This window comes from Camelus bactrianus, chromosome 19, assembly GCF_048773025.1.
Source record: "Camelus bactrianus isolate YW-2024 breed Bactrian camel chromosome 19, ASM4877302v1, whole genome shotgun sequence".
Lineage (NCBI taxonomy): Eukaryota > Metazoa > Chordata > Mammalia > Artiodactyla > Camelidae > Camelus > Camelus bactrianus.
In genome coordinates, this window is record NC_133557.1 from 41842974 (window position 1) to 41856875 (window position 13902).

Genomic DNA, 13902 nt, shown 5'->3' on the forward strand with positions numbered 1-13902 from the left:
TGGGCACATGTAACCACAGTGATGGAATGCCTGTCTCACAGCGCTTTCAAAGGTATTCTTTAAAAAAAAAAACAAACCCTTAAGTTATTGCTTCTCTTTATTGTACATGGTGTCCTATAAAGAAGATATATGTCCACAATTGAGCTTTGAAAGTGGACCATGTGGCCAGTTCCATTTAAAGGGGATGAAGTCAAGCAGTAAATTTGCTGGTCTCTCTTTTCATATGGACTGTATCTGAGCCAGCAGTTGGTCTTTGATGTCATAACAATGGCTCTCGGCCACAGAGGCAGAAGAGGATCCCTGTAACACAGAAACTAGTCCACACTGATTATAATCTGGAGACCAGCCTGCAGGGAGTGCACATCAGGGAGCGCGGGGAGTGGCTCCCAGGGCTGCCAGTTGGTTGCCTTTCCCAGTGAAAGACGGCCAACCCTTCTGCATTATCTACCCCGCCTCCTGCATTCTTGACAGCATTTTTAACTGAAGTGTGATATACACATAGAAAAATGCACACCTATAACTGTACAGCTCAGTGAGATTTCACAAACTGAACACACCGATGTGACCAACACTCAGATCAAGAAAGAGAACCTTGCCAGCACCCTAGATGGCCCCCCTTGCACTTCCTTCTAGTTTCTTCCTTGATGAGGGTAACCAGTGTCCTCTCTTCCAAAAGCATGATTAGTTTTTCCTGATTATTTTCACATAAACAGAATCATCCAGCATGTACTCTTTTTGTGACTGGCCTCTTCCACACAACACTGTATCTGTGAAGTTGTACATGTCGTGTGGAGCTGTGATTGGCTCGTTCCCAATATGTACACTTACTGCCTAATTTTCCATTCTACTGTTTATAGGCATTTTGGCTGTTTCCAGTTTGGAACTATTTTAAATAGCACTGCTGTGAGCATTCTTTTTCAGATTTTTGAGTCCATAGATGAATACATTTCTGGTGGGTGTGTACCCAGGAGAGATTGCTGGGTCAGAGGGTATGTATGTATTCTGTTTTACTAGTTTCTTGGGAAAAACAATTTTCCAAAGTGTCCGTATCAGTTTGCATTCCCTCTAGGTGCTCCACTCTCTTGATAACACTTGCTAACTTTTTGGTTTTTCTTTTCATTTTGCCATTCTGGTGGAATAACGTAGTGATTTCACATTTCTAGTGATGTTTTAAAGTTGTTTCTTTTAAAGTTATTTCTTTCTGTTTTAGCGATCTACCTAGTCAGTGCTCATTTCTGCAACAATCACAAAATTAATAAGCTTTTAAGATCATTGAAATGAGACTGGTCCCAACTCAACACTTGGGGAGCCAAAGGGAGAAGAGAGAGGGTGCTCTAGAACATATTTAAAGTATGAGACACAGCGAATCAGAACTAAAGCAAAACAAAGGATAAACTCACTGGGGGTCCAGGGTGGTCAGAGACTTGGGAAGAATGACAGAAAAAGATCTGAAAACAGAGTGGACCAAAAGCTGATTAGATATTAGCTCTGTAATGCTGTAACCAGAAAAGGAAATATGATACTACTCTCAGCTGTGGGGAACATTTAAGAAACTCTGATACTTGTTCCTCAGAAGACCTTGAGGAAATGGACTTTGTGACATACGGAGGAAAGGGACAATCTGATTAATCACAAGGAAGAGATTCTTCTGGTCAGCAACTGTAATTAGACTATCATTTTTTTTTTTTTTGGTGGGGGGAAGTAATTAGGTTTATTTATTTATTTTTAGAGGAGGTACTGGGGATTGAACCCAGGACCTTGTGTATGCTGTGCATGTGCTCTCCATGAGCTATACCCTCCCCCTCAGGAACTGTAGTTAGGGAGCAGAACGTACAGCTCAGAAAGCTTGTGAAAGTCCTGTCCCCAGGCAGGGAAAGTGGTTGCAGGCTTAAATTGTTAAAGCTCTATGAGTGATAAGTAACATATTTGCAGGCGCAGGTCCATCCCTGCCATGGAACACACGATTTTTAAGCACAAGGGCAACCATTCAGAAGGAAGATGGAAAGAGATGGACATGTGTATCTCGATTCAGAAACAACATTTGGTGGACTGCAGTGCTGACAGAGCAACCCATGGGAGGCAGGGTCCTTTGGGTCCCGTCCTTCCCCTCGGCCCAACTCCAGCCCTGAGCCAGGCCGAGCAGCTCCACAGCACGGCCTTAGGTAATGGTCAGGTCCCACTGGAGATGTGCAGCACATCTGTCCGGCATCTACTCCCCAGGACGTGGCCGCATGGTGGGCGAGATGGGGAGAGGGCCTCTGTTTAATCAGGAGGCCAGTTCTTTCCCAATCTCTTCTCTCGAGCTGCCCCTATTTTTTCCCTTTCCTTATCCCACATGAGAGAAGAAGCCAGGAATAACATTTTTAGAAGCCTCACTGATTGGCAAGAGGCAGAATGTGTGTCAGCCAGCTTGGACACCCTCAGTTCTGTGATGTGTTTCCCTCCACATGAGCTGCTCAGAACAATCAGATGTTAAACCTTGATTTCCTGACATTGCTGCACCTCAGTTTCTTCAGCTGCAAAATGCAGAGAATGCTCATTGGGCTATTATGAGAATTAAAGGTGTAAATACACATAAAGTCCTTATAGCCATGCCTGGCGCAGAATAAATGCTCAAGGTTAGCTTTTGTATCACCATCACCATCATCATCAAGGTTTGAAGATAAAGTTCAAAAATTAGTAGAATTATCCCAGGAGGATGTCTAGTTTTAGACAAGGAAAATGAAGCGCAAGGAGCTCACGTGACTTGCCCAAGGTCGCAGTGCTCTGTAATACCAGCATCCATGAGTTACACCGTTCCTATGCACCTGTAACCTCCTATGGATGTAACTTTCATTATCCCATTTTACTGAACAGGACGCAGAAGCACAGAGATGTGTGAGACTTTTGCCTAAGGGCACCCATGTAAGAAGTAGATGTGGAATTGAAACAAATCCAAAGCCGATGCTTTTGGTCACTTGGTAGGGCCTTGTGATTACTTTTGGCTGATAGGATGCTAACAGGTATGACCCAAGAAAGGCTGGAGTGTGCTTGTCCATCCGGCTTGACTGCCTTTCTGTAATTTTTTATCACCATGAGAGAAACACGTGGAAGGTAGCCCTGCTGGTGGCAGAAGTACAAGAGATGCATGGAAGAAACCCAGCCCAGCCTGCCTAGATCTACTGAATCCCAGCAACTGACAGACCCATGAGCGTGAGAGCACATGCTTATGTTGCAGGACACTGAGTTTCGAGGTAGTCTGTCATGAAGCATAACTGGGCCATAACTAAAGAATACCTGACTTGAACTGAGTGCTTCCTGACACTTGCGAGAAAAGCATGCACTTGGATGAGTACTTCTTCTTAAACTGTATCACGCGTATTATTCCCCTGGACCCCTTATTAAAATGCAGATCCTGATTCAGTAGTTCTGAGTGGGGCCTGAGATTCTTATTTTCTAGTGAGCTCCCAGCAGAGGCTGCTGCTTCTGCTCCACGGACTGCACTGTGGATACAAGTGCGGAGACGGCATCCGGAGCTTCTCGCTTGTAGGTCCCAACTGTGCCTGGTGAACTTGGGGCAGCGGATGGACCACCTTAAGTGTAAGGGAAGGAGAGTCCGTGCCCTCTAGTGAGAATCCTCGATGGGTTTCTAATATTCTTCACTCTCCTTATGTCCAGCATGGCCGGGGGGTTAGTTCATGTTAACGTTTCCACAGCCTGTTTCCTGGGCTAAGGATTAGAAACACCTAGTGAGGGTTCCCCTTTTTAATTTTTGCCCTTTCTACTTCCTGGAATTTGAAGGTTCCCAGCAATAAACCTGGGAAACTTCAATTCATTTTGAACTCAAAACCAGTACCAGATTTCCATGTCACAATGTAATTGAGTCCCCAGGCAGGAGATACAGAATCTATTTCCGGTTCTCTTACTTTCCAGCCAGGCAGTGCACGGGACAAGAAGATGAAGGGAACATCAGACAGCAGCTTGTGGAGGAAGCCAAATCTTCTGCTGGGACACTCTTCCACCTGGTTCTGCCTAGCAACTAAGTTGCCTTCCACAACCACCATCACCACCACCAGCACCACCATCACCTGGAGAACTGAGCTCCAAGAGACTTGTACTTTGGGAAACCTGAAAAGACCTATCTTTCCAAGGAAACAATATCTTCTCCCCTTCCCTTAGTTTTTCATAATATACTATAGATTATATACCTATGTATTAGCTCAAGGACAGTATCATCCTAGGTCTCAACTTCCAAATTTTCTGAAGTTTTTTTAATTGTGTCCTGGGTTGTTGTAGATCCTAAACACATTATGCAGGTGCCTTTAAAAGATTGCCACAATTTTTTAATAAGCAAAACATACACCAACCATGTGACCCAGCCATTCTGCTCCTAACTATTCACACAGGAGAAATGAAAGTACATACTTATGCAAGGACTTATACCTAAATATTCCTAGCACCTTTATTTTGATAAGCTCAAGTTGGAAACAACCTAAATGTGTTTCAATGGGTGGGTGGAAAAGCATATTCTATACGCATACAATGGAATACTAATTGGCAATAAAAGGATCAAACTCTTATGCACCAAACAATATGGGTGAATCCCAAAGCCATTATGGTGGCCAAAGAAGCTCACTATACCGTGCATTCTGCATGACTCTACTTATGGGAAAGTCTAGGAAATTCAAAAACTGATCTATAGCATCAGAAGGCAGATCAGTGGTGGAGATTCCTGGAGAATGAGGGAGGAATCCCCAAAGAGCACAAGGAAACTTTTGGAGATGGTAGATTTATTCATCATCTTGATGGTGGTGGCAGTTCACAGGTGTCAGCTCTTCAGACTGTTCACTTTAAACATCCACAATTCATTGTATGTCAATTACACCTCAATAAAGCTGTATTTTAAAAAATAATAACACAGCTGCCACCTTCCCTTTCACTGTCTCTCCATCACTATCAGTCAGAGGCAGCTGGGAGCCAAGGCATGTTTTTTATTTGTTTCATTGGCTTTGGCATGAATATTCTGTCTGGATGCTGGTGGGAGTAAAGTAACCTCTGGGAGGCCAATGACACCACTTTCCACTTTCCTGTATCTTTCACACAGATTCAAGCCCCATCTTGTTATTTCAGAAAATAGTGATGAGATATCCAGCAGAAAGCAGCCTCTTGAATTCAGTCTACCTTCCTTTTCCCAGGTTATTTCTGTCGCACATCTGGGGATTGACGTGCCCCAGACTGTGAGTCTGGCAGCCCAGAGTCCCAAATTTGAAGCTGGAATTCTCCTATTCCATTGGCCCCACAGCACTGTTCCTTCTAGGGGGCCCTGGGGTGTTCCTATCTGATGAAGGTATATTAGCCACAGAGAATGCTCTACATGTGATGACTCAGTTTACTAAGTGTTCATGGGTCAGGTCAACAGGAAGAAGGGGTAGTTAATCTACTGTTTTTACTTCTACTCAGTTTACAGAAACAACTTTCCAGTCACACATGCCGGTTGTGCCTGGGGAGTTGATGCAAAGCTACATTTATCAAGGTCCCCTGGCTTCTGTCTTTTTTAGGCATTAGAAGACAGTCCCAAACATCATTGAGAACTTCCCATTGCTGCTCATCCTGGCACCTAAAATAGCAAACAGGCATGGGATGAGGCTTTCAGGAAAAAAACAACAGTCATCTCTCTAAACATTAGCAATTTGTAGGCTTTGCCTAGACTTGACCTTTCCCATTCCTACGATTTTGGAATTCCTCTCCTCCCAGCTGCTCTGGGAGGGCAGAGCATAGCTGGATTCTGTTGCTGCCACAGCACCCCCCTTTCTGACGGTAACAGACTTCAGCTTTGTTAGTGACAACAAGAAGCAGCAGGTGCCTCATGGAAACTCTGCCCTGCACTTTTCTATGCCAGCATTACCTAGAGAAATGGTCACTGTTCCCATGGCTAACGTTTAAGTAGCCTTGGCTTCCTTTAGTTTGGGCTCTTCTGGAAGCAAACTCTGAGACAAAGAGCAAGTAGTAGACTTGGGAGATGACTCTCTTGTAGGAGAAGGGGAAAGAAGGCAGAGAAGGGAAACAGCCATAAGGTTATGTTATCAAGCCAGTGACCATGGTGGGCAGTGAGTGCTCAGTCCCAAGGGGAACACTGGGCACTAGTATGCTGACATTATTTTATTAGCATTGCACTCCATCCAATCGTTGGACTGATATGCCAGAGCAAGAAATGAACTAAACTTTATATGTTTTATGTTCTTTTGGAAGTTCTTATGGAAGAGGAGTTCAGACAAGGTTTAAATAAAATGCAAAATGAGATTTTTTTTCAGTAGCAAACTCCCTTGTTGGTTCTGTAAACTCAGTGCATACAATCCTGGGAATTAAACTGAAACTCCTTCCCCATCCCCTAAATAATCTTCTGTCTTTTGGTGGATGAGTGCTGATGGAGGAATTGCCTTGGCTGTCACTGAAGAAAGGGGCTTCACCACCGTCCTTTTCTTTATAAATCATAAAGGCTTGGGCCAAAGGCTGCAGAAGAAAGATGGTCTCAGACAATGAGAGAGAAATAAGAGGATCACAAAGACATTAAAACATTGTAAAATAAGATCAATGAAGACAAGTTAAAAAACTGAGATAATCAAATCTAGAGAAGGCAGAGGAACTATTAAATACTAATCTTCAAGTCCTGCATGAGTTGTTTCTTGAAAAATGAATGAATAGTGGAAAAAGCAAACATGAAATTAAGATATAGCATAAAAGATTTAAAGGAGACATTAGAGAAAAAAGTGTTCTGACACTGAAGTTTGTTAAAAGATACTTCTATGACATATAGAAGTTGGCTGTGGGATTCTTTCTTTTGGAGGCTTTCAAACCACAATAGATTCTTCTTTACTGAATGGATAGTTCTCATGACTTCTTAGGGTGCCCCAAAGCCTCAAAAATCAATGTCTTTTAAAACATGGCTAGAAAATAATGAGTGAAAGGGCTTCTGGTTTGTGTACAGGAAAATAAAATTAAGAAATAAAATTATAGTGTTTCAGTTCAAGGTGGCAGACTGAGCATTTTTATTTTTTTCTTCTTCAAATTCTACTGAAAAAGGAGATGAAATATAAAAATAAATCCCCAACAGAAGTGGAAGCTGAGAGGGAGTCATCTACAAAAGAAGGAATGGTTTCTGGTAGATATGAAACAAATGATAACCAATTGAAAATGAAACATTGCAGAGCTAATAAAGTGAAAGAAAGATCACCAAGGAAAAAAAATGAGTTTCTTTAGAGGAATTTCCATAATAATATCAAGAACAGAGGCTGTGTCAAGTTTCACTAACAGGTATTTACTCACAATGTGATCTTTTTTATAATATCCAAAGCACTGGAAAGAACCCAAATGTCCATCAATGGGGGAATGGATTAATAAATTGTGGCATAGTCATACAATGGAATACCACTCAGCAATAAAGAAGAGAAATCTACTGATGTACACAGCAACATAAATGAATGCCAAACACATTATGTTAAGCAAAAGAAGCCCGGACACACAAACAGAAATGCATACAGTACGATTCCATCTACATGAAGCTCTAAAACAAGTAAACTAATCTATGGTGGCAGGAGTCAGACATCGGTTGCCTGTGGGAGAAGTGACTTGCCTACAAAGGTGCATTAAGAGACATTTCGGGATGATGGAGATGTTCTAAAATGTATTCAAGACAAGTCAATAAAAAGATATATAAGGAATTTCACCTTGATAAAAATATAATAGCAAAAAAAAAAAAAAAAAAAAAAAAAGCCCGAAGAGAGACATTTTATGTCCTAACACCATGGATTCTAAACAAATAAATGGGATCATAAGGAGAAATAGACAAATACACAACAGTAGAGTAAGAATGCAGTTATTTGAGGACTCAGTAGATAAGTAAACAATAAATAAATCAAGACATGAAGTGTTTTCCTAGTATAATTAACCATCTTGCTCTGACATGTCTTATATATGCAGTCATTAAATATTTGCAAAATATGCTTACATTACATACAAATTTTATACTGATAAAGTCAAAATCTGATAAAATGTATGATTTGCTGAGAAAACATAAATTATCAAAAATGACTACAGAAAAGTTATAGTATCTGAATAGGCTATTCACTATGGACTAAAATGGAACATTAATCAGAGGTCTCAACCAAAGAGGTACCAAGCTCAAAAGGGCTGTATGAGTGAATTCTAACAATCTCATAAGGAACAGATAATTCTTATTATTTAAAGTGCTAAAGTGAAAGAAATAAAAGGATGTTCAATTCATGCCATGAAGCTATAATATCACTATTGAAATCGATACTGCTAACTTTCATGAACACACCAAGAAAACTGTAAGCATGTAATAGAAAATAAAACAAAATTCACAATAGCAGTCAAACCTAGAAAATAGCTTGTCAAAAGAAATGTGAAAAGAAAGAAGAAGAAAATTATAAAACTTTACTTGAGAAATAGAGATACATAAACCAGGTCCTGAATGAGATAATTCAAATGATAAAATTCTCAATTCTTCTCAACTTACCCCCCACCAAATATATATAGCAATTCCCATTAAAAGCTCAACGAGTTTTTAAACAAAATAATTTTAAAGTCTGTTTGAAAGAAAACATTTTAGAAGAATTTCTAAGAAAAAAAACTTTAATAAAAGGACATTTGCCCTATAAAAACATACTATGAAGCTACATGAAATAAAACTGTGTGGCGTTTGTACATGAATAGAAAAATGAAGGTCAAGAAACAGACTAATGTATATGTGAAATATTAGTATGTGATAAAGTGGTCTTTTGTATCACCAAATTCAGAATGGAGTATTTAACAAATAGGATAGGACAAGGGGTTAGTCACTTGGACAAAACCAAAGTTGTATCTTTATCTTAAATCTTAAGCCCACAAATAACTTCAAAGTAGATTGTAGTTCTAAACAACAACAACAACAACAACAACAATGCTATGAAACTGTTAGAACAAAATACATTTAAAGATTTGACAATCTTTATTTGAGCAATCTTTTCTCAAGAAAGACAAGAAAACCAGAAGTCATCAGGGAAATGATTCAGAGTTGATTACACTTAAAACAGTTAAGTCTCTGCATGGCCAAAAGCAGGATAAACAATGTTAAAAGATGAGTGCAAAATTGTTTCAACATTTGCAAAGTCTGTGAGATAAAGGGTCAGTATGGTAGGTATTTTGCAAAGACAGCTACAATGACTCCCTTCCATCCCTGTACACATGCTCCTTTGCAATGTTACTTTGCTGGACCTCCCATCAAGAGGAGTATATTTCTGGAATCTGAGCTGACCCAGTGATTTGTTTGGCCAACAGAATGTGGCTAAAGTTGTACAAGTCCATCAAGAGGAATTGCAATTTCTATTTTTACTCCCTTGTTGCTCTGAGTCCAATATATACAGATATGTGGGCTAACTTCCTTGAGGATGAAGAAAGAGCAGAGGTGACCTCCAGCACCAACTATCAAACATATGCGTAAGGTCCTCTTAGACCATCTAGCCCACAACAAGCCAACAGAAGGTTATAGCTACATGAATAATCCTAGGCAAGATCAGCAGAAGAACCATGCAGGTGAGCCCCACACAAATTGCTGGCACACACACTCACGAGCAAATAAAATGATAGTTGTTTTAAGCCACTGTGTTTTGGGGTGGTTTGTTATGTAGCAATAGCTAAGTGGAATAACAAGGAGCTAATAAGCAGTATTGAAGGAGGAAAGTACTGCTAAAGGTGGCAGACGTTAGAGAGCAAACACATTTAGTTACATTTCAGAGTCTAGTTTGCCTTCATGTTACTGTAAAAATGATCAATTTGACAATTTATAATACTTGCTTAAATCTCACCGTTTTAATGAGTTTTAGCTTTACTATATAAAATCTGTTGAAATTCATGACTGAATCTGACTGAGATTTAGCAGAGAGGCACTCATTTGAATTTCAAGTGAAAAATATTATTATTATTATTATTATTATTATTATTATTATTATTATTATTACTACTACTACTACTACTACTACTACTACTACTACTACTACTACTACTACTACTACTACTACTATTATTTCCTATGGATTCTCTTTTTGGAGATACTCTGTCTTTCAGACTGCCTGTATTATATATAATTGTTTTCTTACTATGATCAATTAAAGACATATGAAAAAACTAATCTGAGTATCTGCTCAATGTGAGACAAGTTTATCTCAATGAGGAGATAAGATTTCATTCAAACGTGAAAACAGTTTCTGTCCATTTTTCTGTTCACTTCTCTGCAGCTGCTGTAAAATTTCTCATTGGTTTTTTTTAAATACTGAAAACAGTGCAAACACTAACATCATTATTTTTATGAGCCCCATACCCTATATTAATGGTATATTCAAAGCATTTGACTACCACCTCATAACAGCACACCAAACAGTACAGGGACAGTCACTTATGTAGTCAAAAAATACATCTCCTAGTATGCTGAAACAACCAAAAAATCATGTTAGATTATGTTTATATACATGTATGTATATCTAATGTAGAGATATATATAGATATGTATGCTGATATTTGATACAGTAAAATGTGTTTGAAAATGTAAATTGTTACAAGGCTTTCTCTCTTTTGTAATCCACATGATAACTTTATCAAGAACTTGGAATACAAATATTCTTCAAAGATTTTTACACTTATAAAATACCAACAACAAATCAAGCAGCTTCTGGTTGTGCAAATTGGGGCAAGTTATCCAACCTCAGTTGTTTCATTTGAAACAAGGATAACGGTAATGCCTAATTTATGAGATTTTTGTGAGGATTTAAAAGTTACTATATGAAAAGTACTAAGCACAGGGCCTGACACATAAAGGACCCTTGACAAATCTTAGCTGCTATTGTTATTCTTACTACTACTTTTATTGGGTATCCTTGATACGCCAGATCTTAAATAAAGGTGCACCTCTTTTTAAAAAGGATCCCAATATACTACAATTTGGTTTAATAAAGCTACCATTGTGTATTTCTGACTCCAATCTCATATTTCTGAATGTTATTAAGCAGAGATAACAACACGAATAACATAGCATAAGAACTGATTACCTTTCTGGTGGCAAAGAATGATTTTAGCAGCTTAAGATATCACAAAGCCCACAAATTATAAAGTTTAAATGGAGTTTAAGACTGGTTAAAAATGATGAGTAAACAGAGAGAACAGAGTGCCCGCAGTTTTGTTTTCAAATACACCTGCTACTAACAAATTCACTTCCAGGGGCCTGAAAAAGACAGACTAATAAATGCCTTTTGCAGACGTGTTCACTTGGTGGAACTTATTCTCTCTGCTGGAATTGTAATACATTTGGAGAGTCAGAGTGGCAAAGAAATAACTTTAGTCAGGAAGAATATAAAACTTTTATGATAACAAATTACAAAAGAGAGTGAAATTATGAACTAAACTGTTAAACTCATCAGTCTGCCTGAATAAGCTCATTGAGTGGGCAGAATAAGTGAACACTAGTACAAAACAAGCTGAAAGTTGGTGAATTAGCAGCTACTTGGGACCCAAGATACTCCTAGGAGCATGACTCTTTCTAAATTCCCCATTTCTTCTGCCCTCTTGGGACAGTTCTTCAGCCAAAGGCTCTTTTGAGAATTTAATCTACTTCCCCTTTGCAGTTGCCACTTCCAACCAGCTGCTTCTCTCATTACCTGAACATTCAAGCAGAAAAGGCCAAGCCTAGGTTATTCTAATGATAGCAAACACCTCATAAAGAAATCTGCCAAATTTACTTTTTCATAGAACATCATTTTTACAGCTTTTCATGAGTCCATGAGGAAAGAAAGCATCATGTATAAAATATGACTTCCAGAAATCTTGAAGATACTAAGAATTGTCCCTACAGTGTGAGAGTGGTGGGTGTAACACCGTCTATAGAATGGGGTTGTCTTCATTTTCCCCATAGGAATCCCATCAGGCTGTCACTGCACCTGTTGCCCACAGAAGATGAGAGGGCCTTACAAAATTAGGACATTTTCAGAAATGTCCCCAACTTAAAAGAACTTTCAGCTCTGGGGTGCATACTTTTTCATTCCTGGTTTTTCATTTGTGTGTAAGGATCACCTTGCTTTACTCTATGACATCCTGGCAAAGAAAAAACGTGGTGTAATCAACCAAAAGCTTGGAATGTGTAACCTTTGTAACTTTCTTAATCTCTCTGTACATCAGTTTTTGCCTCTGTTGGGGGATATTAACAGTATAGTACCTCATTAAATCAATTAAATTCTGTGAAGCACTTAAAACTAGCACATGGTCAGTACTATGGAAGCATTTAAGTGAATTCTATCTTCAACAGTGGGTTTTTAAGCAAAAAATTACATAAAGGTGTGAAAAGTGAATTGACAGGGGCAATCTTAAAGACCCTTGGGAAGAATGAATAATGCTTACTTTGACATTGCAGAGTAAAGAGTTTTAGAGGGGGTGGTTTGAGGAGGAGATTTTAGAAGCCAGAAAATTCCCGCTGCTTCCTGGGAAAATCCCTACTGACTTCTACCCATGCTCCAAGTTGACAGTTGTCACACCCCTACAGAGATCCAAGGAAAAGCTCTTTCCAAGACAGCGACCGGAAATCTCTACCTAGGCAATCCTCTATTTGGAAACCAGAATTTATCTTGTGTCTGATGCCCACTACTTTCTCCCCAGTTGCGACGCCCTCCCCTGACTTGGGGCTGAACAGATCATCAGAAGTCCATTCCTAAAGTGAACTTCAACGGAGGCAGAACGCTGGGAAGAAGTCTTTGTTGTTAGTTTAAAAGCCCTGGGTAACCCTGGTCCAAGGCACACCAGGTGGCCTGACTCCACGCCTCCCGAACGGCTGGGGAGGTAGAAGGTAGACGAGGGAACCACGTGCCCGCACAGGGGATATCTGGCCATTCTCTTCGTGGGAAATTATTCTGACCTTCGGCATTGCTTTCTGAGGGGGCAACTCACCAGGGTTCTTCCTCCCAAATGCAGTTTGGGGATTCATCCTAGGTAACGATTCCTTCAGCTTCCCCCTCCTCCCAGTGTAATGTTACTCAGCAGCCGAAGACTGGCAGCACCCCAAAGCAAACACACATACTCCACACTTTCTCCGCCCATCTCCAGCTTCGCACTCCCAGGTACCTGGTGACAGACCTGGAGGAGCGCGTCTGCCAGACCTCGAAGCCGATCCAGCCTCTAGGCACTTACCGCGAACCCCCCCTCACCTGCCCCTGCTCGGTCTCAGCAGGAGACGGGCGGTCTCAGCAGGAGACGGGCGTTCCCGGCAAAACTGCTGCCAAAACAGTTGCTCTTTGGTCGGGCAGGGACCGCCTCCTCGCATCCATCAGGTGCTAGCTCAGCACCCCGCCACCCGGGTCCCCGCTGCCACGCGCGCCCCTCTCCGGCGGCTCACTCACCTGCAGCTGGGTCCGGCTGGCGTTGGCCGCGGCCGCGTCCGGCCCGTCGGCGGCTCCGGAACCGCGCAGCACGGTGATGTGCAGCGTGAGCAGCAGCAGCCCCAGCAGCAGCAGCAGCTCGGCCGCCAGGCGCACCATTCTCCTGAGGCGCGCGGCTTTAGGACCCGGCGGGGCGGGCGGCGGCGGCGGAGGTGCCGGTGGAGGAGGAGTCGGAGCCCGGGAGCCCGGCAGCGCGGCTCCCGCCTCGGCCCCCGCCGGGGCCCCGCTCCCCGAGCCCGCAGGACTGGGGCTGGCGCTGGACGCGGCGGGGAGCGCCGGGCCGGGGGAGCAGGAGCCGCCGCCGCCACCGCTGCCGCCGCACCACGGCGGAGCCACGGCGGGGCCGGGGGCGTCCAAGCCGGCTGCGGAGCAAACCCCGGCGCTCCCCGGCGGCGGTGGCGGCGGGGATGGAGGGCTTCCCAGGGCCTGGGCCGGGCCAGGGACCACCCTG

The 13902-nt window shown here is 41.8% G+C and overlaps 1 protein-coding gene across 1 annotated transcript in view; it reads right to left on the reverse strand.

Moving 5' to 3' along the window:
• The window catches only part of ISM1 (isthmin 1), a 68676-nt gene extending 55126 nt beyond the window's left edge, over positions 1 to 13550 (reverse strand). The window contains exon 1 of the mRNA XM_074347858.1: positions 13413 to 13550. Within this exon, the coding sequence (XP_074203959.1) occupies positions 13413 to 13550 (138 nt within the window). The remainder of the gene's footprint in view (positions 1 to 13412) is intronic.
• Between the last annotated feature and the right edge of the window lie 352 nt (positions 13551 to 13902).